We start from the raw sequence: 27,997 nt of genomic DNA, 5'->3' as shown, positions 1-27,997 counted from the left end.
CCTCAGCGTGGAGTTGAGGGACAGAGCATTTGGCGGACCTAACACCTGGGCTCACTCTCCTGCGGAACTCATCCAACCACACAGCATTGTTAACACACGAGACTAACACATGCAAATTATTTAAAGCAATTTCAATAAAACTGCCTGGCTGGCTCTGGAGTGCTCTAATCCGCTCAACCCATGAGCCTTCATCCCTGCTCCCACTCCCATGCTATCAGGGCATGTTCTTGGCCAAAGTGTCCAGAGTCCCTTCTGGAAGCTTCTTCACACTTATCTCCAGGAACAAACCAGTGTCTGGCTAATGCTTAAAACAGGCAGTATGCTGGTGGAAAGTGTCAGGTGTGGCTCTGCCTTCCGCTGGGCACTGCCCAGTGAGGAAATGCTGGGCACTGAAGGCCCAGGTCAGGGGCGATGGCCCAGAAGTCTCGTGGCAAGAACACCTGCAAAAGTAAAGCATCAGTGAGCTCCACAGTTGGCAGTTACCAATTCCCATTCCAGCTCAACCTACCCACAGCTCCCTGGTCAGCTACCTCACCAGCATCCATCAACACTGGGTTTTTACCTGCTCGTGTCCATGCCCAACCAAGCCATGGTCCCTCCTTTGGGAGGAAACTTTCCCTCTGACCCCTCAATCCCTGATATGCACCCCTCCATCCCTGGAATTGCCACATCGCAGCCCTTGCTACACTCCTACCTGAATTCTGCAAAGAGCGATCCTCGTCTGGAAACCTGAAAGATGCCATCTCACAGATGCATGCAAGAGGGGTACCACACGCCTGTGACCCCAAGGACCGTGACTGGCCATGCTCTATCATGTAGCACATGCTGGTGGTGAAATCAATCAAGAGATTACTGAACCTTCCCTGCCAATACTCCCTTCAGTACCTTGGCCTGTGTGAAACCTGACCTAGTCCCAGCTCTGCAGATACTTGGATGCCAACTGCAGAGGTGGGAGGGCCAGTTACCCAAGGTCTGGAGGACAGACACACTTCAGGCACACTACCCAGGAACACAAACAAGTGGCCACCTTTGTCAAAGGATTCATCTTTGCTCTAGTTCCTTGGCACCGCCCTAGCGCCCCTAGTGGCCCTGACTGGTACAACCCAGCCTCAGTTGGGCAGGTGTGTCTAGGGATGGCAAGTTAGAATGCCCAGGTTTCCCATATCTGTAAAGTTCTGGCTGAACCTCAGCTTCTCCTTCTGAACAAGAGTGTAGATGCCAACATAATAACTATTTCATTATTTTAACTGTCCCAGGAGGTCTAGATGCTAGGGAATAAAAAAGTATGAAGAGACCTCTAGAATGTTCTAAAATAGAGAAAGATATTATATATATATATATAATTGTAATACCTACTAATGGAAGCATTCCAGAATCAGGACATACACATATACATATATGTATGTGTGTGTGTGTGTGTATAACTGTAATACTTACTAATGGAAGCATTCCAGAATCAGGACCTAGGGGGAAGTTGCTTTGATATATCTTTTTTTTTTAGGAGATAACAGAATTGGAAACACTCAAAACTTCTAGCAAACTCACCTTGTATACATTCCCTGGTCCTTGATTAAGCTGTTGCCAACCCAATAGGAAGTGTTTACAGATAACTGCAACAATAAGCTCCTCCAGCGAGAACGCTAAAGGAAGATTCAGAAAGCACAGGTGTGTGGTCAAAAACACCTGCCACAGGATGAGGACCTCCAACAGAGGACTGAGCCTGCCTGTGGTATGTGACCACCCATTGGTGCCCTGGCCCTGTGCTCCTCAAGGGCAATGTCCCAGCCAGCTAGGTGCTGGCTGCCAGTGCTGGCTGATGAGGAGCGGCTGCTTGCAGCACTGTGCTGTGAGGGTGGAAAAGCTGCTGGTCACTCGGTGCTAAGGATCATGACTGTGTCTGCCAGGGCACACGGGCCAGAGTGCACTGCCGATTCTGACCCAATGATGTGTCTCTATCAAATGGCATCTCCTCCAATCTTACTTACGTCTGAATAATGAGAACTCCAAGGATTGCCTCCGACAATGGTGAGGTCAGACGACAGAGATTTGCAATACTCCTGGCTTTCCTGCCAGTCTCGCTTAGTGAGTGAGATGTAAAAGCATCTGCTCTGAATCAGTATCCAGCCCACCACACAGCAGGTGTCTAGAAAGCAGGGAGAGTGTGAGGGCAGCACAGCCTGGGATGAAATGATACTCCCCACCCGGTCTAGTTCTAGCCAGAACCTCTCGGTCTGAGGCCATGAAACTTGTGGAATCATGGCCCAATTCTTCAGCAATCCTTCTAGGCTCCACTCTGCTCCCTCTCCCTGTCATGGAAAATACCCTGTCTATGTGTACTCAATAAAAGGACTTCAGAAGCAATAGCATGACTTCCTCACACCCCAGGAGTTCCCCCATAGGACAGTGTTTCTACTCCCACCCTGCTTCGTTTCTGAACAGTTTACAGTGCGCCCTGAATTTTGTCCGGTCTCATCTTGGTCACACAAACATTCAATGAACCTCTCACACATTCATTCTTCTCTTCTGCTCCCTAAAGCAATCCCCACCAGACTTTCACATCATTATTTCAGGGATTCCCTTAGCTGTGATCAAGCAACTACAAGGACTTAGTCTAGACTGGGCTGGCATGAGCAGAATATTTTATCCCCAGATCCAAAAACAAGGATGCCTAGGGAACAAATTCAAAGATAAGGATGGACAAAACTTCAAGTTGCTCCACAGAGCTTCTGGTGGAAGGGACATGGGCAAGGAAGGTTCAGGCCTTGGAACCTGCAAGCCTTGGAGCACAACATGAGATCATCTGCTGAATGTAGGAGAAAGGAGGGGTGCTGGCTGGGAGCTGCACTGGAAGCCGCCCACGGCACCAGCCAAGGTTTGGTGACTGGAGTCTCGGTGGCAGCAGGCAGAATGTTCCTCCAAAACTGCACACTTTGGTGTAGGACTAGGAACACTGGCCAACTGGGTTCATGCTGGGTTCAGATCTAGTCATCAAACACACAAAGGACACTGGACAAAGGAGTCAGCAATGGGGTGATGGTTGGATCTCAGCACAGGCAGGGAGAAAAGTGCAGACAGGAGGCAGCTGACAGGCAGAGGAAGGGAAGGTGCCAGTGAATCACAGGCTTCTGTGAGGTGGCAGATGTGTGGGGTGGAAGAAGCTGTCATCTGAGTAGGCATTCATAGCTGTTCCTTCAACGGAGGAGCAGTGGGGGATGCTGCGGGAACTGGGGTCAGGCGGGGGAAGGGGCAGCCCCGGTGTGGGACCTCACTGCATGACGCAGAAGAAGGTTCAGGAAGTGGCAGTTGTAGTTGGCTGCAAGCACTCTTCCTGCCCCCTCAGACAGACAGAGCCTAACACTGACACTCACCAAAGCCCTCCCCACAACTGTGGCGTGGCTCTGGCAGCTTGCCTAAGACCCCAGCCTGCCTTGCCATGGACTTTCCCTTCCACGTGTTCTTTCTCCCATTGCTGCATTCAAAGTGGATAGATCCAGGTGGAGCAGGGGTCAGCCACAACATTACTCTCCAAACCGTTCCACCCACCCTGTCATGGCTCCACATGGACTTCAGCAACCTTGCACTCTGAACAAGTGCCGGGGGTTCCAGATTCCCCCTGCTGCTGTCCATGGGGTGAAACTGATTTGCACTGTGAGCTTCCACCCTTGGAACTGAAAGCAGTTCCCCCAGATCCAGTGTGCAGCTTCATCCTTCTCCCTGCTGGCTGGCAGTGCAAAGTCTCATCAACTCAGCTCTGCTCCCTGGCTCTTTTCCTGCACAACTTGCTGCCTTCTGAGTGCTCCCAGACCCCTGTCCCTGGTGCCCCCGGGCCTGGCTCCCTCATGACCAGCCAGCCCCTCCAGCTCCCCATGCCAGAGCAGATACCTTGTGAGGGGCAGGTGAAGAAGGGCCTCAGGGTGTCCTGCAGGTGGCTCAGCTTCTGCTGCACAGTCAGCCTCTGTGCCACCTCCCTGTGCAAATCCTCCTGCATCTTCTTCCTGTCTGCCTGGTAGACCTGCAGCTGCTTCTGGGCAGCCTGGTGTGCCCTCTGCTCTGACCCTAGTGCTCTCTGGCTCTGGGTCAGCTGTTCCTTGGAGTTCTGCAAGTCCTTTTCCATCTGCCCCAGCTGGACAGTTCCAAGGTGGAGCTGTTCCTGAAGGCTGCTATTGGTGGCTTCCAGCAGCCTGTTCAGTCGCCCGTAATGCTGAGACACCTGGAGATCTGGGAGGCCACAGAAAGGGATGGGATAATTTGCGAATACCTGCTGCAGCCACATCCTGGAGCTCTGCCACTCTGTTGTAGGCCCCCTAATCTGTGTCTTGCAACATTTATCACCACAGGGCTGAAATATGACATCTGACAGCCATAATATTGGTCATTAGGGAAGACGGGGTAATTGTTGGCAGACAGCACAGGGAACCAGCCCCAAAGCTGAGGGTGTGAGCAACATGCATGTGGGGTCTACCGAACAGAGTAGCTGAAGTTGTGGAGCATAGGAGATGAGGTGGCTTGTGGTCAGTGGGGAGCCAGGGTCAGCCATACTCACATCGCACGCCCAGGTAGATGGCAGCCACCCCCAGCAGCAGGCAGGTGAGGAGCAGGCCCAGGAGGAGGTACTGTGAGCAGAAGGGGTGGCCATGGCCTTCACAGAGGGAGGAAGGGAGGAAACTGAGGGGCTGGGGATGGAGTTGAGGGATCCTGGGGTCCACATCCCCTGGAGGCTCCTGCAGAGGGGAGGGGATGGGCAATGGCCAGCTCCCCAGTGTGCTGGGGGTAATTTGTATGTGAAGGGGGAGAATGTTCCAGATAAGGGCTGGGGGTTGTTCTTCATGAGGCACAAGGAGTGTTCTATCTGGTAGCAAGGGGAACTAACACTCATGGCAGAGAGGAAATGAGTACTAGGGATAGAAATGGCGTAACCTAAGGGCTGGGTGTGCCTCTGGGTCACAGGAGTCTCCCCTCCTGATAAGGTGCCTGGCGGGGCCATGTGGGCTCATCCTACCAGTGACCCATGCTTCACCTCTCCCTCCCTCCCTCCCCGGGCTTCCCCCTAGCTGGCAGTGGAGCTGGCGAGGGGACAATACTCACATAGGTGCATCCTCCTGGCACCTGAGGACAGGACACTGCTCCTGGACTTGGTTGGTTGCTCTGCCTCGACTGCTGAGGACAAAACATGCTAGTCTTAGTATTCCCCACAGCTTCTACCCCTCACCCCTCCCCACCGCCCCACCTGCCAGTGCTGCTATCCACTTACAATTGCTCTGGGATTCCTTCACCACCCACGGGTTTCCTCATTGCCCCAGAGCTCCTGCCAGTGTATCATCGCTGATCTTTACCCATTGGACCCCATCCTGGCTCTCCCAGGGCTCCCTTTATGGTTTACTCGGGGTGGGAAAATTTTGATTCCCTATTCTCCTTCTGATTGATCCCTGTCTAATATCTACCTTCCCCTTGTAACCCCTATGGCTCCCATTCCACATCAGAGCTCAGCTCCAGGCCCTGCCCCAACCCCAGCCACTACCGGGACTGCACCTGGTTTTGGGATGCTGCTGGCATCTGACTCCAGCTACAGCTCTCCTTCTCCCCTCCCAACCTAGGATAGCATCCTCTGGAGACCACTGTGACTCTCCTGTCTCCAACACAGCATCGCCCCTCCCCCTCCCCTGGCACACACACTTGCCATACCTGCTTGGTCCCCTGGTCTGGAGGGCAGTGCTAGGTCTGTAGATGCCTCTGGATCTGAGGACACCTGCACATTTTCATAGGTGAGATCCCCATCCTCGTCAGACTCTAAGAGAGAACAGAAGAGGAGAAGTGAGGGTAGAAGAGGACTAGGATGGAGAAGAGAGGAGAGGAGAGGAGAGGAGAGGAGAGGAGGGGAGGGGAGGGGAGGGGAGGGGAGAGGAGAGGAGAGGAGAGGAGAGGAGAGGAGGGGAGAGGAGGGGAGGGGAGGGGAGGGGAGGGGAGGGGAGAGGAGAGGAGGGGAGGGGAGAGGAGAGGAGGGGAGGGGAGGGGAGGGGAAGGGAGGGGAGGGGAGGGGAGGGGAGGGGAGGGGAGGGGAGGGGAGGGGAGAGGAGAGGAGGGGAGGGGAGGGGAGAGGAGAGGAGAGGAGAGGAGAGGAGAGGAGGGGAAAGTGCCTGGGAGCTAGTTTGGGTGGGATCACAGGGAGGAAGAGGTTGTGGGTACCCTTACCCTGCCTTGGGTGGGGGACATTCTTCCTCAGAGGAGCCTTCACAAACCGCAGGTCTGCATAGGTGATGGCGCCTGCCATGTTCCCTGGCAGCACCTCCAGCTCCCTTGTTTGCTCACCTAAGCCCCTCTCTTCTTCCACCCTGCTCACTCTAGAGCTCCAAGTTCCCTCTGTGGCTGCACTGCAAAGTGCTTGACCCTGTTACTTGCAGGACAAAAGAGGAAGATCACAGTGTGTCTCTCACAGATGGGCTCAGTGAACCAGGGGCATCACTAGCCCAGGCCAAAGGGGCAGGGGGACACTGGGACCAGAGCCCAGGGTAGGGGAGTCAGGCATCTTAGACCAAACCACTCTCCCAGTAGGCTGCCCATGGCTGTGGCAGGGATGGGCTCCTGGGGCTCCTCTGCTCCCGGCAAGCACTTCCCTCTAGGGGGTGTGTGTTTGTGTTTGTGTGTGTGTGTGTTGCTGCCTTGTCCCATGGGAACTCATAGTGCCCTGTCCCTCATCGGCTTGCAATTTGAGAACTAACAAGTGAGAATGCCTCACACATGTGCCCACTCCAAAGCCCTTCCTGGGGATTAAATGGCCTTGGAAAAAGGCACTCGGATCCACCCTGTTGGGTCAGCACGCCCTCCCTCCATCTCTCTTTTCCTTCTCAAAACTTCTCTCTGGCCCCTCTGCTCTCTTGCTGATCACACCTGTGGCCCTCAGCCCCTTCCTCCATCCCATCCGTGCACACGTCTGGCAACGCCTGGGCACAATGCACTGGCAGAGGATGGGAATAGGTTGCAAGGATTAGTAAGAGCCACAGCTTGCAGGCCAGTGAAGCTCAGAACCTAGGCTACGCTCGGACTGGGCAGGATTCCAAGTCACCAGAATTTTCATATTTCCTTAGTCTCGCTTTCCCAGAAATGTTGCTTCTCTGCATAACCCAGCTCTTCCTGCTCTTTACTTCTCAGCCCCGAGAAGAAATGGGCCTTTGTGGGGATGGAGTGGGTGACAAGGCCTGACAGGCACTTGTGGTTGGTGAGGGCCTGACCAAGTGATGGAGAAGAAGAGACCAGGGAAGGGCTGAAGAAAGCCTGCTGGGCAGCAGTGCCTGAAAGTGTTTCCAGAACTTTTGGTTTCCAAGATGCCATCCCTCCCAGAGCAACTCCCCAGGCCTTATATCCAGGGATCACACTAGAAGCCTACCCGCAATAGGAAAGCAGGAACTACCCATGGCATTGCAGGAGACACTTGCACTCCCTTCTCAAATCCTCTCTTGCAGCTGGGGAGGAAAACGTTCAAACCACAGATTAACAGCCCATGTGGCTACTGGTGTGTGGTGTGCCATGAGCTTAGCTTTCCCAGCTGACCCCTCAGATAGTGGGGCAGGAGGGCACACTTGTCATCTCAGGTCTTGGTGTGAGAATACACAGAAGTGCCTGTGTGTGCATGTATGAATGTGTTGGGGTGTTCTGATGGAGTATGTGTGAGATTTGAGTATCTTTTAGGACCCTCCCATTGGAAGGTTCTGTGTCTGTGAACTGCCTACTACATCACTGTCACTTTGATCGGGGCCAGGACTTACCAGGCTGTTTTCAGAAAGCCACCGAAGGGCGTGGCAGCCAGCACTTGCGAGTGTTTCCTTGCTACAGCTCACACTTTCCTAAGGCATCTCTGCAGCTGTTCACTGGCTGTGCTTGACTGAAGTTTCCAAGAGCCCTGCCCTCCTCCTCCCCACTACCCCCAACTCCCTGGCAGGACTTCTGTCAGATACAGACAGTGTGAGATGTGTGGGTGACTCCCTGTGGGCCCCAGGGGTGGAGGGAGCAGCTGGAGGCAGAGTGGGTGGGGACAGTCAGAGTACGTGCATGAGTGTGTGTGGTACACAGCCGTGGATGTGGGCATCCATTGCAGGAACCTGGGCAGGAAGTCCATAAACTGTAACTAATGTCTCAATGTTCACAGTCAGTGCACAAGTGAACATGATCTGGCTGCCCAGGAAAGCCCCAAAACCAAGCTGCAGGCATGCTGTGCCCAACACAAGACCAGCTGAGGGAGAGGAGAGCAAGGGTCACACAGCACTTAAGTAGCTGCCTGGGCAGCCTGAATTCCCTACCAGCACAGTGCCTGTTGATTCCCAGCTACTCTGCTTCCTTTCCAGGCTTTTGGTAATGTACACCTTGGGCAGATGCAGAGGACGGCACAGGAACCCGAGTCCCTGCCACCCACTTAGAAGTGTATCAAATTCCAGGCTCCTGGATTCTAGCCCAGCCATGGTACTTGCAGGCATTTGAGAGTGAAACTAGCAATGGACAATGGACCATTCTCTGTCTGTCTGACTGACTCTCTCTCCTTTTCTCTTTCTGCCTTTCAAATAAAATGAAAATACACAGGTGAACATTTTTAGAAGAATCAGGGAGCATGTGGCCTCGTTCTTCTCTCCTGAGGAGTCAACAGGGGGTGTCCCCTTGGGTCACCTACAAGGCCCGTGGGCACCACCTTGGCTATCAAACAGGCCTGGTCTGCAAATTTTGCCCCTTATCCCTTCTGCTGATGGGTCCTTGTGTCCTTGTGACAGCCTGTGTGTTTTGAAGTCATCTGTTTGCTGAACTCATTGAGTCTGGTTGGAGAATCAACATTGAAGATAATTCAGCTCGATCAGGCTCAGGTTGAAACCTGATTGTGGACTGTAAACTGTGGTTGCTTCAAGACCTCTGTGTGGGTCCAGGCTGTGCACACCATAATGTATCCTGGCACTTGCAAGGTGAGGATTTTGCCATTAAGCCATTTCACTGGTCCCAGTTTACTCATATTTTGAAAGTGTTGTTGTCAGGCTTTTATTAATTTAAACTCCTTTATTTTAAAGGCAGATTTATGTGGTGTGTTGGATGCTCCATGGCTAAATCCTTACCTTGCAAGTGCTGATTCGTATCCCAGCTGCTCAACTTTGCACTCAGCTCCCTGCTTGTGGTCTAAGTTAGCAATAGAGAATGGCTCAAAGCCTTGGTACCCTACACACTTGTGGGAGACCCTGCCTTCCTTTCCACAGCCTCCCTGGCTCCTGGCTTTGAGTTGGCTCAGCCCTGGCATTGTGGTCTTTGGGAAGTAAATTAACAGATGGAAAATCTCTGTGTGCTTCCTTCTTTCCGTGAATCTTATCTGACTTCTAATAAAAACAGATCAGTCTTAAATGATAAAATAAGAAAAGAAAGGCATAGTTACAGAGAGAGGAGAGACAGAGATAGAGAATCCTCCATATGCCTGCTGATTCCTCAAGTGTCTGCAATAGCTGGGCTGGGCCGTGAAGCCAGGAGCTGAGATCATCTTCCAGGTCTTCTGCATGGGTACAGGGATCCAAGCACTTAAGCAATCCTCTGCTGCTTTCTCAGCTGCATTGCCAGGGAGCTTGATTAGAAGTGGAGGAGCTGGGACACAAATTTGTGTCCATTTGGGATGCCAGTTTTGCAGGCAGAGACTTAGCTTGCTATGCCATATTACTTGCCCCCAGACAGGTTTTAAGAGCTGAGCAGTGGGTGTTGTACATCCCAGCTCATCCAGGACCATGGCATCTTCACTGGGATTATAAGTATCAAACACCCAAGCCTACTTCCTGCTCTCAATCCAGGAGTGGGTTGGTATTTACACAGGAGAAAGGACCTGAGAGTAGGGGCCTCTGGGAAGAGTTTCAAGCATGGAATGGAAGGGGCTCATTGCAGCAACGTGGGAGAAAGGCTGGCCAGCATCAGGAAGTCCATGAGGCCTTGGGGATTCTGAATGTTAAGTTGTGTCTGTCCTCATGGCCACAGCCCGCTGGCCTCTGGGAGTCCCTCCCTCGGCTACTGCCTAGACATGACAGACAGAAGGATGGCCTTCCTAAAACACTCCCCTTCCAGGTCCAGGAGGTGGTGAACATGCAACTTACAGCACATATGTACAAATGACCAAGTGGAGGCTCCTTCGATGGAGAAATTGCTCTGTTGATCCTCATTAACCTATCAATCACATCCCTGCCAGCCTTGAGAAGAAAAGACTGGATGAGGAATGGAGGGTCAGAGAGGTGTGACATGAGGAGGATTCCCACAGCACTTACTGGCTCTGAAGGTGGAGAAAGGGGGCCAGCAGCCAGGAGATGCAGGAAGCCACTGGACACTGGAAAACGCAGGAAATTGGTTTCCCGTGAGGCTCCAGAAGGGAACCAGTCCTAGGCACAGCTTGATTTTAGTCCAGGGATGCCTGTGTTGGAATTTTGAACTCCAGTTCCATAACAGAATGAATTTCCAACATTGAGAGTGCTCTGTTTGTGGTCGTGTGTTACAGCAGATAGCTGATTTTCCATAGCCACAGAGAAAGAGTAATGTAAAGGGAAGACAATGATCTAGCAGATGAAGGCTGGCCTTGCTACTCCACGTGGCTGGACAAGTCACCATTTCCCATTTGCAACATGCAAAATAGACTAGATCTCAATCAAATGAATGTGTACTGGAGACATGGTGAGTACGAACTTTATCACAGGACTCTGTGAACTCAGCTGCCATCCCTCAGAGTGAGAGGGAAAGACACGGGCCCACCCACAGCCCATAGGACTCTTCACACTGGGGTCACAGCGGCCAGGGAGTGCCGAGGGTCCATGGGACTAGCCCCAGGCCCCTTTCTTGGTTTTGTATGGAAACCACAGAAACCACCTTCATTGGTGCTGGTGGCACCACGCTGAAAGGAAGCACCTGAGGGTCAACTCAGATTGAAACTGATATCAGCAGATATGATGGTTCCAGCCACAGAATGAAATGTTGCAGAGATCAATGATCAGTGCTCCCTGGTATTGAGTAGTGAAGTGCTGAGTCCCAAGAAGGAGATGGCCTCGGTGTCAAGTGGAGGGAGTCCTTGTTTAAGCAGAGGTGATGGGCAGAACTTTCAGGGGAGAGGCAGTTAGTAGCACTTTACACTCGTGGGGATCTTAGGGAGCCCAATCCACTGCTAATTTTAGCTCAGTGGGCTATTGGCTCATTATAAAGCACACATGTGACAGGGAGGTTTGCCTCAAGAGGTTACCATGGGACTATCGCATTGCTCGCAAATATGCCCATACCCACAATCCTTTCAAAGAACAACCCCTTGCTGTAGAGCTAGTCCTGGACCCTGTTTGTGCTTTATGACTCCCATCTTCCCCACCCTCCTCTGATCCTAAGGGATTGAAATCCACAAGAGATGAGACAGGTGTTGTGGCGCAGCAGGCTTCAGGATTCACTGGCTTGATATCCCATTTTTGAGGACTGACCAGACATCTCTGGGACACTCCAATGGGATCCCAGAATCTCAAGCTCACATCCCTCATAGCCTTCTCTGCCCCAGGAGAGCTGGTCCAGTGCCCTCCCCTTTGCATTCTGGCAGATTACCAAAAGAAAACGGACACATTCTCCTTAACCCTTGTGAATGGATCCTGCTGTGCAGGTTTATTGCCCTAGTACCTGCAGACCCCAACCACTTACCCCAGAGTGTCATGGATGATTCTAGGTTGCAAAGGAAAGGTTGTTGCATACTAGCTGGTACACTGGAGGCTAAGACCCTAACTGTTAGGTGCATGGTGGAGAAGGAGACCTTGAGGAAGGCTGATTGGAGGCTCCTCTCCGGTGGCCACAGAGCTTTAGCCTGGTTTCAGCTGCCAGCTTTCATCATTCTGGTGGGGAATGACTGCCCCCTGCCTTTCCTTCTGACCATTGACTGCTGCAGCATTAACACCTCACTCCCCTCCCTAAGCTGGCCTGGCTGCCCACAGTTGTCCACAGGTATCCCAAAGGGACAAGATGGTGAGGAGCTGCCAGAATGAATGAGGCTGCCCTTCATCTGCCTATTAGATGGAACCTGGTGTTCATGCTCCGTTCACCAAATTCACCCAGCACTTGGAGCAGATCCTACAGCAGCTGCCTGAGATACCAACACACCAGGATTCTCCTGACGTCCACTCAGGGTGAGCAAGCAGGACCTTGACCCCAGGAAATCCCTTTGCCTCTCTCCTCCTCAGAACTCCTGAGTACAACATGGGGAAGTGGGCTTCTACCATGGCAGCACCTAGGCGGCCTTGAGGATCCTGGGGCTGGGGGCTGGGGGCTGGCATTGTTGAGCAGGCCTGAGAACTCCCACGCATGTTTAGGTTCCAGGGGTGTAAGGGTGTTGGCGCTGCTAGGGCCACAGACTGTCATGCTGGTGTTTTGTGCTGGTGGACTGGGCTTGTGGACTCATTAACATGCTTGAGTCCCAACTGGCCAGATGGGCAGTGTCCCTGGCAAGCACTTCTGCTGGATGTGGCATCCTGTGTGAGAAGGCACGGCTTTAGGCCAGCACACACACCAGCAAAAGACTAAACTGTGGGAGGTGGGGATTGCTTAGGGAGTACCTTGCAGGTGAGAAATGACTTCTGGGGGACTTCCAGCAACAAAGGCACTGTACTTTGCAGGTAAGTGAGTAGGCTGAGACCAAGCAGTTTGGAGGAGGGAAGTTGGAACACGTTTCAGGATCAGACAAAAGCACTCACCAAGGCGGGAGACCTGGACTGGGCTAATTAGCACCGATCACCACTGCCACCACCCACTGGTGCACACTAAAGTTTGGGCTGGGAGCCTATCTGGCAGGACTAGATCACGGTACCTGCCAGTGAGTGTTGGACAGGGGATGGGTAACGTCAGGCCAGGCCAGCACATGAGAGAACCAGGTCTGGGAAGAGATTGTGTGTGGGATATATGGGCTCACTGCTGTGGAACTGCAATATCTGCTGATTTTCTCAAGAGCTGAATGGGTTGACAAGCTGAGCTAGATATGACTATGGAACTCATGGGCACTGGGGTTGGCAACAGTCCATGCTGGTCCAGGCTGCAGCATCCGTAGACATACCCAGGATTAGGATAAAAGGAGGGCGAAGCCACAACATTCACCAACACATGAAAAGGCAGATGCTGGGGGACAGACTATACCAGGTAAGGGCCTGGCACCCACTGGAACATGTGAGATCTGGGTCTGGAAATGGGCCTGGGGGAGGAACTTGGGGAACTTTCCTGATAGGACATAGGTCCCACTGGTGAGCATGTGAGTCAATGCTTGATGTTAGTCAGGTTGGGCAGTGCTGTTCTACTTATCAGCAAGTGTGTGTGGTCTGGTTCTGTGAGGTGGAGGGAGGGTGCACCAGGCACGGTCAGGCCACGCATTAGCACACTGGCATGTGCAGGAGCCAAGAGGCAGTGCAAGCCATGCTGGGCTATGCTATCACACCTACTGGTTTACATGAAAGCCAGGGATGTGGGCAGACTGGGCAGAGGTAGGCTGAAGCACCCACCAGAGAGTTGGGACTGGGTGTGGGCTGGGTTAGGCCAGGCTGCAGCATCAGTTGGCAAAAGCTTAGATGTAGTATGGGCTATGCCAGGCTAGGTCAAAGCAACCACTGGCTTGCACAAGATCTGTGGCTGGAGCAGGCCTGGTTGGGGAGCTAAGGGGATGCACCAGCTGGGTTGTGGTTCCTACTGGTGAATGCATGAGCCAGAATATGGTTAGTGACTGTCCTGGACATGGCTGCGGTATAACTTGGCATATGTGGACAATGTCTAGGGTGATGGCTAAGCTCTAGCATCCTCTGATGCTTGTAAGGGCCAGGGTGAGTGTAGGATGGGCTGGACTATGTCTCCACACCCACTGTACCATGCGAGACCTGGGTCTGGGAGTGGATCAGGCATGGCTGCACTGTAGCACCTGACAGGAAGCGTGACATCTACCCCTGGGAGGTGATCTGATAGAGGAACTTGGGGAACTCCTATGTCAGGAAGCAGTGCCTGCTGGCCCAAGAATCAAGACTGGGAGGAGCCCAGATCTGGCCAGGTTATAGTACTGGCTAACATACGTGTGAGTCAGGTTTCGGTGGGCCAGCTGGGACAGTTCATAATGCTCACTGGCAGATGTGAGAACCAGGACCTGGTGCAGGACAGTCCAGAATGAGCCAAAAACACCAACCAGTTCACATTAGGGCCAGGAATGGGGGCTGGCTGGGCTGGGCTGGGCTAGGAATCAGCACCCACTAACATGATCAGTAAATGGGGGTAAACGGATTGGGCAAGGTTATAGCACCCGCCAACAAATGCCCAGGTAGGGTATGCCATTCCAGACTTGGCCATGGAACACAGCAACACAGGTAAGACCCGTGTTGGGTAGGTGAACCTGGTAGGGGGGTAAAGGGAACTCCCCTGCTGAGCCACTGCTTCCAATGGTGAGCATGAAAACTGGGACTGAGGACACACCAGACTAGGCAGGTCTTCAACACCCGTTGACCTGCATGTGAGCTAGGTTAGGAAAAGAGCAAGGCTAGGAAAACCGACAACATCCACATGCGCATGCATGGACTAGAACAAGTACAGCCTAGCTGGGGTTTGCTACAGCCATCGGTTGGCAAGTGCTGGCAAAGGGAGCAAGTCCTGACAAACTAGACTGCAGGACCACCTGGAAAGTGCAAGATCTGAGAATGGGAGTGGTCCTAGTAGGGAAACTGTGGGCACCTTTCTGATGGGCTGTAGCTCCCAACAGTGAGCATGAGAACCAGGGCCAGGGGTGGATCTGGTTGGACAGATGGTAGTACCCACTAGCATAAATGTGGACTACATAGTAGAGTGGTTTGGGCTGAGTAAGTCTGAGGCGCCCATTGGTGTGTACAAAACCAAATGGAATGCAGTACAGAATAAACTATGCTGTCCTTATTGGCATGTGCAGGAACCAGGGCTGTGGGTGGGCCTGGTGGTGGGTTTTGGAGGTTGCTCTGTCTGGGCTGAAGTTCCTGCTGGTATACATGAGGGCAGAGTGTGTGGTATGCAGGGTTAGACTGGGCCACAGCATCCATTGCTTTGCATAAGAGACAGGGCTGAAGACAGAACTGACCCAGCAGCTGCAACCACCAGTGTGTGTGTAGGTTGACAAGAGTCATGGATTGAACCAGACCCCGTACTGCTCAGCACACATAAGTTAATCTGGAGTCACCTCACAGGACTTTTTTTTTTTTTTTTGGAGATCCCCAACTGAACCACTCAACTCAGAACTCCAAGCATGGGGAGAATCATAAGATCTGTGGTCTGACCACAGAGTGCATATGTCAGAACTTGGCATCCTCAGTTGCTGAAGACAGTGTAGTGGACAGCATGCCCATATGCACATGGAGGATATGGAAGTCCATTGGGGGCTTGCAGAAGGCATCTAGTATCATAGCAGAGGATGGAGGGCAAAATAAATTGGACAACTCTCCCAGGTAAGTGTTGACAGCAAGTATCTGGGCGATTGGAGACTGTAGGGTGGACTATCTCACCTGATAGACCTTGGAAGAATTTCCTCATCCTTGGGTCAATGAAATCAACAGAAATTCAGAACTATCAAAACCATGTTACTACTCTTAGAACATGCTCCACATCAGGACCCTGGGATGACATTGGGTGGCTATCCCCCATACCCAAGTACTGATGCCATTAGGATGCTTGGTGGGGCTCCTCCCCTTCTTTTTTACCTTCCCTTGATACATGAAGAAGAAAAAAAAATTGGAAACAAATCGTCTCATCCACTTTCTTCTATTCCTTGACCCTTCACACCCTAATCAGTGGTCCAAAAGGGCATGCATCCTTCTCAACTATGTAAACATCATCAAAAATAAAATCATGGGGGAAACAGCCAAGTGTACTTAGAAGTTGAGCAGGTGGGAATCAGTGAGGGGGTAGAAGTGGGAAAAGGACTCATACAAGACAGTGACTTGCAAATTTAGAGTCTGAAGGAACAGCAAAAGGGAGGAGGAGGTTAGGGGACTGGAGGTGGGATTCCCTTCTCTGAACTCCAGCTCACCAAGCTTCTGGAAGGAAGTGGGGTCCCAAGGGAACCCAGGCCAGAGCCAAGAACACAACTGATGGATTCCTCCATCTACAGGGGATGTGCCAAGAAGGGATCCTTCCACCACACTTCCCATATCAGACCCACAGCTCTCCCAAAGCTGGTAGGCATCATCCTGCCCCATCCCCCACCTGGGGGGACCGTTGACTCCAGTAAGTCCTTTCTCACTTCGGGAAAAGCTCAGGGGTGACAAGATCAATCTCCTGGACACACCCATTGAGCCTGTTGCTCCCCATCAGTCGTACCTCCATTGCCAATGTCCTCCACCCAGTTGCCCTTGGTGACCACTCAGAGAACCTGACCCAGCCTGGCACTCCTCCTGCTGCTGCCACTCGCTGCCCTCATCCCCTGAGCTCCTGCAAACATGGACACTGCACTGCCAGGCCCAGGCCCTCTTGCCATGGCATCCTTGGTCGAGAAGAGCACAGAATGTGAGGGCAACAGCCCCAGCAACCCCTGGCCATGACTACACATAACTTCTTCAGCACTTGCTCTTCTGCCTAACAGCCATGGGCCCTCAGATCAGGACCTCCCCTCAACAACAACCCCCACCTGTGGCAGTGAACTCCACAGAGACCTGGGCCATGGAGCCCTGGCACTGTGCTCAGCACATCCTGCTGCGGGCGGTGACCCTGGAGCAGACAGACCCCTTGCCGCCACTTGCAGCTCCCTGGGAGCCCAAGGATGGACTACCTTGTCCTGCATGCTCCGCAACTTCTTTAGCTTCAGCTTCCTGTCCATGAGCCCCATGCTGGCTGCCACAACCTTAACTGGGAAGCAGGCTGTCTCCTCTCTCACTGAGGGCACCACACCAAGCTACCCATGCCCAGCCTGCTTCTAACAAGGCACACTCCTAGCAGTGGCAACTCTGGATTCTTAGGCCTCCACCTTTGGCCATCAGGACACATCTGTGAGCACAGAGTGCTAGCCCTGGCCAGGCTGACTATGTAGGGGAGCCTCAGTATGGACTTGAGGGGCAGAGCAGTGGGCCGCCCCAACCCCTGGACTCACTCCCCCGCAGTTGTCAGTGTTGCTGACACAGGAGACTAACAAGTGTAAATTATTTAAAGTGATTTCAATAAAACTTCCTGGCTGGCTCCAGGCTAGCCTTTTTATTCAGCCCCTGTGCACGCCTCTGTTCCTACTCCTATGCCACAGGAGCAAGTTCTTGGCCATGGGGTCCAGGGTCCCTTCTTGAAGCTTTTTCACTCCTTTTCCAGGAACACATCAGTTTCTAGGGCAAGGCATGTAGTAGGCAGTATGCTGGCGACAATGGTCAGGTCTGAGTCAGGCCTTGACCAGGCACTGTCCAGTAAGGAAATGTTGGGGACTACAAGCCCTGGTTAGAGGGGATGACCCAGATGCTCCTGGCATGAACACCTGGAAGAGTAAAGCATCAATGAGCTCCACAATTGGCTGCCATTACGCTCCCACCAGCCCATCCACCTCTGCCCCCAGTTCCCTGGACAGCCACTTCACCAGTTCCCTTCAATGCTAGGTCTTTACCTGCCCCTGTCATGCCCAACCAAGCCATAGACCCTCCCCAAGGAGAACTTTTCCATCTGAACTCTCACCACCTCCCTGCACCCCTCTGATCTAGACTTGTCACACCACAGCCCTTGCTCCACTCTTACCTGGATTCTACACAGACCAGTACACATCTGGAAACCTGAAAGACGCCATCTCACAAATACAGGCATAAAGGGTAGTGCACTCCTTTGATTTCAGGACCCATGACTAGTTGTGCTCTAACGTGGAGCACCTGCAAATATTAACATCAAATCAGCTGAATCCCCAGCCTATCCTCCCCTCTGTGCTCTCATCCTGACAACCTATTGCCAGTCCTAACCCCTCTCTGCCTGCCTAGCACATGGCACACATCTGGATGTCTGGATGCCAATTGTAAAGATAGATGGTCAGTTACCCTAGGGAATACAAGCAAGAGGCCACATTTTCTCAGGTCTCACCCTCTGCTCTAGTTCCTTGGCACCGCTCTAGTGCCCCCAATGGCCATGACTGGTACCACCCAGCCTCAGCTGGGCAGGTGTGTCTAGGGAAGGCAAGTTAGAATGCACAGGTTTCCCACTAGCTGTAAAACCCTGGCTGAACCTCAGCTTCTCCCTCTCAATGAGGACGTACATCCCAATCTATTAAATACTTCATTATTTTAACTGTACAAGGGACTTCTGGATACTAGGGAATAAACTAAGACTCCCTTACTACTCCCAAAACTAACTACGTTCATAGAGGAAAATAAAAAGGTGATTGTAATACTAACTGATGGAAACAATCTGGAATCAGGACTTAAGTAGAAAGTTTTTTGTATGGCTTCATGTGGAAATGACATAGAGCTAGAAACACTAAAACTCCAGACAAACTTACGAGTAATTCTGTGTACCGTTGTTGAACCAGTCATTATTTTTTTTAATTATTTATTATTTAACTTCATTAATTACATTGTATTATGTGACACAGTTACATAGATACTTGGGTTCTCCCACCCCTCCCCAAACCCTCCCACCATGGTGGATTCCTCCACCTTGTTGCATAACCACAGCTCAAGTTCAGTTGAGATTCCCCAATTGCAAGCGTATACCAAACATAGAGTCCAGCATCTTATTGTTGGTACAGCCTCTATGGAAATCAGTATGGAGAATATTCAAACAACTCAAATTCAACATACCGTATGATCCAGCAATAGCACTCCTAGGAAAATATCCAGAACATTTGTTTTATGAGAAACCAACATGCACTCCTATGCTCATAGCAGCACAATCAGTAATTGCAAAAACATGGAAGCAACCAAAATGCCCATCAACAGAGGATTGGATAAGAAAGCTATGGTTCATCTACTCCATGGAATACTACTCAGCTATTAAAAAAAACAAAATGCAGTTCTTTGTGGCCAAATGGGCCAAACTGGAAACCATAATGCTAAGGGAAATGAGCCAGTCACAAAAGGTTAAATACCACATGTTTGCCTTAATTTAAGATGATATGATGGGGCCCGGTGGCGTGGCCTAGCGGCTAAAGTCCTCGCCTTGAAAGCCCCGGGATCCCATATGGGCGCCGGTTCTAATCCCGGCAGCTCCACTTCCCATCCAGCTCCCTGCTTATGGCCTGGGAAAGCAGTTGAGGACGGCCCAATGCATTGGGACATTGCACCCGCGTGGGAGACCTGGAAGAGGTTCCTGGTTCCCAGCTTCTGATCGGCGCGAACCGGCCGTTGTGGCTCACTTGGGGAGTGAATCATCGGATGGAAGATCTTCCTCTCTGTCTCTCCTCATTTCTGTGTATATCTGACTTTGTAATAAAATAAATAAATCTTTAAAAAAAAAAAAAGATGATATGATGTTATGAACCAGTCATTATTAAAGCTGCCCAACACAATATGAAGTATCCCTGGATAACTGTGATATTAAGCTCTTCCAAGGAGAATGCTGAAGGGAGATTTGGAGAGCACAGGTGTGTGGGCACAAACAACCACAGGACAAGGCCCTTCATCAACAGGACGAAGCCTGCCTGTGCTACCTGACTGCCCATGCATGAGTGGGCCCTCTGCTCCTCAAGGGCAATCTCCCAGCCAGCTAAGAGTTCCTGCAAGTGCTGGCTGATGATTAATGGCAGCCTGCAGAGCAGTGTTGCAATGGTGGGAGGACTGTTGACTATATTGTTTTAAGTTATGCAGAGTTCAGATCTTGCCAGTCACAACACAGGAAGGACACTGGACAAAGGAGTGAGCAGTTGGGTGAAGTATTTGTACCACAGCATGGTTAGGGAGAGAAGTGAAGACAGGAGGCAGCTGACAGGCAGAGGAAGGAGAGTGTCAGAGAGTCATGGTCCTCTGTGAGGTGGCAGAGGTGTGGGGTGGAAGAAGCTGGCATCAGAGTAGGCATTCACAGCAGTTTTTTCAATGGAGGAGCAGTCGGGATGCTCTGGGAATGGAGGGCAGCCCTGGCATGGGACCTCACAGCATGGAGCAGGAGAAGACTCAGGAAAATTTATGTCCATGTCATCCAGCCTAGATCGTGTCATTCCAGTTGCTTGATCACAGTTAAGGGAATCCATGTAAGAATGATTTGAATGAGGGAATAATTTCCTTACCTTTGCCATCCCATGGGTCGGAGACGTTCTTACTCAGAGGAACCTTCGCGAACCACAGGTCTGCATAAGTGATGGCCTCCACCATGGTCCCTCGCAGCACCCCTGCCCCCATCAGTTCCTTGCGTGCTCATCTAATCCCCTCTCCTATCCCACCCTGCTAATTTAGGGCTTCAAATTCCCTCTGTGGCTGCACCACACAGCACTTGACCCTGTGACCTGCAGTCACAAAAGAGGAAGGTGGGTGTACATCTCCAACAGATAGGCTCAGTGAAGCAGAGGCACCGTTGAGTCTTAGGGGCAGGGAGACACTGGAACCAGAGCCCAGGGCAGGGACTGGGTATCTTAGGACAGCTCCCCCCACACCCCACTTGCTGCTGTGTCAGTGCTGGGCTCTGGGGCAACTCTGATCCTGACCAGCCCTGTCCCTTATGGGTGTGTGTTTGTGTGTGTGTGTGTGTGTGTGTGTGTGTGTGTGTGTAGTTGCTGCTGTCTAGGAACCAGCTGATCCAAACACAACCCAGTTGTTGCTCCAGAGTGAAACCCCAACCTTCTCCCCACCCAACTATGGTGGGTGTCCTAGTATGGAACCCCACCTCCCCAGCATCCTGGGGTTTCCAGCAGATGTGTGTTCTAGTAAAGGATTTCAACTAACTGGCTCCTCTAATGGGAACTCAGATCCCCCACCGCTGCCATCATCTACTCAGAAACTTTGAGAGCTAAGACGTGAGGATGCCAAATGCAAGCACCCACTCCAAAACCCTTCCTGGGGATTAATTGGCTTTGGGAAAAGGCACACAGACCCACACTGTTGGGCCAGCACCCCCCATGGCTCCTGTTCAGGGCAGCAGAACTGGCCCACCACACCAGCCAGTTCATATTAGGACCAAGACTGGGGACTGGCTGGGCTGGGCTAAGTTGCAACACCCACCAACATGAGCTGAAACCAGGGCCAGGCTGGGTCAAGCCAAGTTACAGCACCTGCCAGCAGATGCTGAGGTAGGATATGCCATGCCAGACTGGGCTGCAGCACACGTGAGACCTAGGTCAGGGGCAAATCCATTAGGAGGGCAGCAAGAACTGCTGTGCAGGACCACTGCTTCTGCTGGTGAGCATGAGAACTGGGACAGGGAGCAGACCAGGCTAGGCAGGGCTACAACACCCATTGGCCTGCATGTGAACTGCATTAGAGAGAGAGCCAGACTGGACTGACTGTATCCATTGGTGCATGCATGCATGAGACACAATAAGTGCAGGGTTACTTAAAGCTTTTGTGTGACAACTGGGTTTGGGAGTTTCAGTGTCTGAGTATTCTTAAATGAAATGTATCATCCTGGAAGTGTGGATGATGGCCTGAAAATGTGGATATAGATTAATAAAATCATTTCTCCATGAAGCATCTTCTCATCTGTTTCATTAATCCTGACAGGAAGCAGCTGAGTGCATTTAGTTCTTGAGCTGGCAGGAGTCAGGGAGTGGGAAGAGCTAGTAGAAAGGTTCATACAAACAATACATTCTGAAGTTAGAGTCTCAGAGCAGAAGGGATGAGGGGTTAGAGGATTGGAGGTAGGACCCTTTTGCTGAGCTCCAGCCCTGCTAACCTCCTGGACACATCCAGCAGGTCTGTGGCCAACCTGACCCTCTTACCTCCATCACCAATGCCCTCTGCCCAGCTGTCCTGGGTGACCACCCTGGACAACCTGGTCCAGCCAGGTACCCCTGCAAATGGCTGTAGCTTGCGGCCCTTGCCCTCTGATCTCTCTTGGCATGTGTGCACTGCCAGGCACCAGCCAACTCTCCCAACATGGCTTCCTTGGCCAAGGAGAACATGGAGTGTGAGAGCAGTAGCCTCAAGACAGAACCTGCAGGCCCAGCCCCCAGGCTGCCCCTGGCCATGACCACACAAAACTTCACCAGCACTTGCTCTTCTGCCTCCCAGCCCTGGAACCCCAGGTCAGGATCTCCCCTCAACAACAACCCTCCAGCTGTGGTGGTGAACTCCCCACAGGCCTGGGACGAGGAGTACAGGGGACAGGTATCAGCACAGCCTGCCCCAGAAAAAGGCACTGGAGCAGTCAGAACCCTTGTCACATGCAGATCCGCAGGAGCCTAAGGATGAGCTGCCTGTCCTGCGTGCTGCCTCAGCCCTTCAGCTTCAGCTTCCTGTCCATGTGCCCATATTCCATGCAGGATGTTGCCCACCACCACAACCTCAACTAGGAAGCAGACAGTCTCCTCTGCCACTGAGGGCAACATGCCAAGCCACCCTTTCCCAGCTTGCAGCTGCAGAGGCGCGATCCTAGCCTTAGGGCCTCAGGGTTCTTCGGTCTCCACCTTCAGCCTTCAGGACACACCTGTGAGCACTGAGTGCCAGCCCCGGCTGGGCTGACTGGCTCCTCTCCCCGTGCAGTGGAGCCTCAGCATGGACTCAAGGGACAGAGCACATGGCCGACCCAACCCCTAGGTTCGCTCTCCCACAGGGCTCACCCAACTACACACAGCATTGCTGAAACAAGAGACTAACAAGAGCAAATTATTTAAATTGATTTCAGTCAAGCTTCCTGGCTGACTGCAGGCTGCCCTTATTCAATCAGCCCTTGTGCACTCACCCCCACACCCACTTCCATACCACCAGGATAGTTTCTTGGTTAGGCCACAGTCCCTTATAGAAGCTTCTTCACCCTTTTCTGAGGAACAAGGTTTGAAGCAGGCAGTGTGATGTATACAAGTTTCAAGTGTTGGTCAGGACGCAGCTAGGCACTTCCAGTGCGAAATGGTGGGCAGTGCAGACCCCAGCTAAGAGGGGAGGGCCCAGCAGGCTCTAAGCATGGACACCTGGAAGAGTAACACATCAGTGAGCTCCACATGACTGCTATGGAGCCCCCACCCAGCCCACCCTGCCCCAGCTCTCTGATCAGTCACTTCTCCAGTTCCCTTCAAGGTTGCGTCTTCACCTGCCCCTGCCTATGCCCAACCAAGCCACACTCTCTCCTCCAGCAAGTTTTCCCTCTGAATTCTGGACCCCTGCCATGCACCACTCTGTGGCTGACCTGCCACGCCACAATCCTTGCTCCACTCTTACCTGAATTCTGCAAAGAGTGCTCCCCGTCTGAAAACCGGAAAAATGCCATCTCACAGACACAGGGAAGAGGGGTATTGCACTTCTTTTGCTTCAGAGACCATGATGAGCCGTAATAGTTGTAGTCTATCATGGAGCACTGGCTGGTGGGGAAGTAAAAACCACTGAATCCTCTCAGCTCATACTCCCCTCTGCCTCCCTGCCCTGCCTTGAAACCTGAAGCCAGTCCTAACACCCTCTGTCTGCCTAGTGCATGGCATAGGAACAGATATCTGGATGCCAGCTGTAAAGATGAATGGCCAGTTACCCCAGCTCAGCAGGACAGAAACACACCCAGGAACACAAGCAAGTAGCCACCTTGTCTCAGAACTCACCCTTTGCTCTAGCGCCCCCAGTGGCCATAACTGGTACAGCAAGCCTCAGTTGATGGCAAGTTAGAATGCCCAGGTTTCCCATCAGCTGTAAAACCTAGATGAACCTCAGCTTCTCTGTCTGAATGAGGACGTGGATCCTAATGTAATAACTCCTTCATTATTCTAGCTGTGCCAGGTACTTCTAGATAATAGAGAATAGAATAAAGACAAAGACTCCACCAAAACATTTTTAAACAGATAGGTGATACTAACTGAAGCAAACATTCTGGAATCAGGGCCTGAGGAAGAAGTCACCTTGGTATGTCTTTATGAGGAGATGACAAGAGCTGGAAATATTCAAAACTCCTGACAAACTCACCTCTGATACTTTTGGTCTTGGTTTATTCTGTTGCCAACCCAATATGAAGTAGCCCAAGATAACTCCGATAATAAGCTCTTCCAGGATGAACTCTGAAGGGAGATACAGAAAGCACAGGTGTGTGGCTGAAAATGCACACCACAGGACAAGGCCCTCTAACAGAGGGCCAAGACTACCTGTGGTACCTGACTGCCTGCAGGTAACCAGGCCCTGTGCTCCTCAAGGGCCACATTCAGCCAGCTAGGAGTTCTTGCCAGCACTGCATGGTGGGAAGGGGCTGCTCACAGCACTGTGCTGCGAGGGTGGAGAGGCTGCTGGCCATTCGGTGCTAAGGATGGTGACTGTCCATATCTACCAGGGCACGTGGGAAGGCATGCACTGCTGATCCTGACCCGATGATGCATTTCAATCAAATTCACCCACTCCAGGCTTACTTACTTTCGGATATCTCCAAGGAGTCTCACTGACTGTTGCCAGGTTGGAAGACTGAGATTTGCAATACTCCTGGCTTTCCTGCCAATTTCTCTCAGTGAGTGAGATGTGAAAGCATCTTCCCTGGGTCAGTATCCAGCCCACCATACAGCAGACGCCTAGAAAGCAGGGAGGAGAGTGATGGCAGGACCACCTGGGAAGAAAGCAACACCCCCACAGTCCGGCTGCTAACCACAACCCTTGGGTCCTGGCAGTCCCTCTGTGGACTTCTGGCCCCAGACCTCTGCAATCCTTCTTGGCCCCTTTCTGTCCCCTCCACCACAGAAAATGTCTATGTGTGTGTGTATACTCAGTAAAAGGCCTGTGGGGTGGAAGAAGCTGTCGTCAGAGTGGGTACTCTCAGCTGTTCTTTCATTGGAGGCGCTGTGGGATGCTGTGGGAACAGGGAGCGGCAGCCCTGGCACGTGACCTCACAGCACAGAGTTGAAGGAGATTCAGGAAATGACAGCTGGAGGTCTAAACACTCTTCCTGCCCTCTCAGACAGACAGAGCCCAATCCTGACCACACTCCCAAGCCCTTTCTGCGCCAGTCCTAGTGGCACCCGGCACCTTGCCTAGGACTCCTGCCTCAGCCTGGACTTTCCCTTCCACATGTCCCTTCTCCCATTGCTACTTTCAAAGTGGATAGACCTGGCTAGAGCAGAGGGGCTGCTCCCACCCACCCACTGCTCTGTGAGAGCTCCACGTGGACTTTACCACCTTGTCCCCTACCGGTCTGCACCTACAGCAGCCCTTCAGGCGGTCTTTACAGGAGCATATTCCCAGTGAAGCCAAGTCCTTTTATCTGGATGAACCAACTTCATGAACAAGTGCAGGGGATTCCAGACCCCAGCAGTTGCTGTCAAGGGGTGAAACCAGTTTGTACTGTGGGCTGCTACCGTTGGAGCTGAAGGGAGTGCTCCTAGATCCAGTGTGCAACTTCATCCTTCTACCTATTTACTGGCAACCACAGGTCTTGTAAGCCCAGCTCTGCTCCCCTGCACAACTCCTGAACACTACCTGACCCTGCCCATGGTACCTCTTCATCCGACTACCTAATGTTTAACCATGCCCTCCAGCTCCCCCAGTACCAGAGCAGGTACCTTGTGAGGAACAAGTGAAGATAAGTTTCAGTGTGTCCTGCAGGTGGTTCAGCTTCTGCTGCACAGCCTGCCTCTGTGCCACCTCCATCTGCAGGGACTTTTGCATCTTCTCCTTTTCCTCTTGGTGGATTTCCAGCTGCACCTGCGTGGCCTGGTGTGTCCTCTGCTCTGCCCCTAGTGCTCTCTGGCTCTGGGCCAGCTCTTCCTTGGCATTCTGCAGGTCCTTTTCCATCTGCCCCAGCTGCACAGTTCTGAGGTGGAGCTGCTCCTGAAGGCTGCTGTTGGTAGATTCTAGCAGCCTGCCCAGCTGCCCAAACTGCTGAGATGCCTGCTGATCTAGGTGGAGGAGACAGGTGAACACCTGGTGCAGCCATGCCCTGGAGCCCTGCCTCTGTGCTGTTGGACACCTAATCAGCTACAGGGCTGAAATATGACCTCTGACCCTGAAAGACTGGTGATTAGGGAAGACAGGCTACTTGTGAGCAGACAAGGCTGGGAAGTAGCTCCAAAGCTGAGGTGTGACCAATGTGCCTGTGGGGTCTATTGAACAAGTATTGTTGAAGTTGGGTAGAGCAGGGGATGAAGTGGCTTGGAGTAACTGGGGAGCCAGGGTCAGCCATACTCACATCGCATGCCCAGGCAGATGGCAGCCACCCCCAGCAGCAGGCAGGTGAGGAGCAGTCCGAGCAGGAGGTATTGTGAGCAGCAGGGGTGGCCATGACCTTCGCAGAGGGAGGAAGGGAGGAAACTGAGGGTCTGTAGCTGGACTTTTGGGGGGATCCCTGGAGAAAGCATCTCTAGGAAGACCCAACAGAGATGATGGGGTGGGCAATAGCTGGCTCCTTTGAATGCTGGGGCATTTGGAGGTGAAGAGTGAGAATGTTCCAGAATCAAGGCTGGGGTTAGGTATATGGAGGGATCAATGCCTGGTATCAAGGGGAAAAAACACTCAGGGGAGAGAGGAAACAGGTGGGTAGAACCAGAATGGGGATGTCCCATGGTGTGGTGTGCCTCTGGGGCCACGGCAGGAAGGCTCTTCTCTGGCCAAGGTGCACTCAGGGCCCACGTGGGCTCACCCCACTCGCGACCCTCTCTCTCTCTCACATCCCAGGCTCCTATATGGCCAGAGGCAGCTGGTAGTACTCACAAGGGACAGTACTCACAGGGGAACATTTGCTCAGCATCTGAGGAGATGGCACTGCTCCAAGTTGCGGCTGGCTGTTCCATGTGGAACTCTGGGGAAGGGAGCAGAGATGGTTGCAGGCAAAGCCCGGGCAGTGCCCCACAGCCTCCTGCCAGAGACAACCAAGCATGTGGCCCTGCTGTTACTCCCCCAGACCCACCCCAGCTCTGGGATATCCTCACCACCCACAAGGCTCCTGGTTGCTTCAAGACTCCTGCCAGTGTATCACAGATGATTTTCCCTGGGAACTCCATCAAGGTTCTCCCAGGGCCCCAATATGGTCTCCTCAGTGTAGGCAGAAGTTGAACCCCAATTCTCCTCCCAACTGATTTTTATCCAGTATTTATTTACCCTTTTTTGTTCACGGGGTCCCCATTTCACATTTGAGATCAGCTCCCTAAAGCTGCTCCAACCCCCACTGAGACTGCACCTGGCTTGTGGATGTTGCTGGAACCTGGATACAGCTTTTCTCCCCTTCTCCACTCCCTACCATTGGGTAGCATCCTCTGAAAAACACTGTAGACTTCCCTATGCCACACACAGACCCTACCACAGACACACACACACATACACACACACACACACACGTCCTCTGGCTTGCCATACCTGCTTGGTTTTCTGGTTCAGGGAGTAGCGTCAGGCCTGTGGGAGCCTCAGGGGCTGAAGGCACCTGCACGTTCTCATAGGTGATCTCTCCATCTTCGTCAGACTCTGGGAAAGGAGAGGAGAGAAGAGGCCCCATGGCAGTGGGGTTGGAGGCTGAGATTCAGGAGGATAACGGGGAGGAAGGGGCCCTTACCCTTACCATGCCCTGGGTGGCAGATGTTCTTTCTCAGAGGAGCCTTCACGAACCGCAGGTCTGCATAGGTGATGATCTCCGCCATGGTCCCTGGCAGTGCCTACACCTTCACCGCGCCCTGCTTGCTCACCTAAGCCCCTCTCCTCTCCCACCGTGCTCATTCAAGAGCTTCCTAGTTCCCTCTGTGACCACACTGCTCAGCACTTGATCCTGTGACTTGATTCACAAAAGAGGAAGATGGGAGGGCCCGGCACGGTGTCCTAGTGGCTAAAGTCCTTGCCTTGAATGCGCCGAGATACCATCTGGGTGCCAGTCCTAATTCCGACAGCTTCACTTCCCATCCAGCTCCCTGCTTGTGGCCTGGGAAAGCAGTCGAGGACAGCCCAGAGCCTTGGGAACCTACACCCAGGTGGGAGAACTGGAGGAGGTTCCAGGCTCCTGGCTTAGGATCAGCTCA

The 27,997-nt window shown here is 52.5% G+C and overlaps 1 protein-coding gene across 2 annotated transcripts; it reads right to left on the bottom strand.

Moving 5' to 3' along the window:
* Nucleotides 1-2: 2 nt before the first annotated feature.
* LOC101521133 (B-cell differentiation antigen CD72-like) lies at nt 3-27,816 on the bottom strand. Of its 2 annotated transcripts, XM_058672733.1 has the most exons (9): nt 27,547-27,816; nt 27,348-27,452; nt 26,722-26,793; nt 26,185-26,280; nt 3,883-4,218; nt 1,986-2,143; nt 1,546-1,640; nt 695-825; nt 3-440 (listed from the first exon to the last, which is right to left on the bottom strand). In XM_058672733.1, the coding sequence occupies exons 1-9, from the start codon at nt 27,623-27,625 to the stop codon at nt 403-405; spliced, it is 1,110 nt and encodes a 369-aa protein (XP_058528716.1). In that variant the 5' UTR covers nt 27,626-27,816; the 3' UTR covers nt 3-402. The 2 variants fall into 2 exon arrangements, with proteins under 2 accessions (XP_058528716.1, XP_058528717.1); XM_058672734.1 differs by lacking the exons at nt 3-440; nt 695-825 and having other exon boundaries at nt 1,552-1,844.
* Between the last annotated feature and the right edge of the window lie 181 nt (nt 27,817-27,997).

The sequence above is a fragment of the Ochotona princeps genome, chromosome 14 (genome assembly GCF_030435755.1).
Source record: "Ochotona princeps isolate mOchPri1 chromosome 14, mOchPri1.hap1, whole genome shotgun sequence".
NCBI lineage: Eukaryota > Metazoa > Chordata > Mammalia > Lagomorpha > Ochotonidae > Ochotona > Ochotona princeps.
Note: the sequence above shows the minus strand (reverse complement) of the source record. Positions and strands in the feature narration are given on the sequence as shown.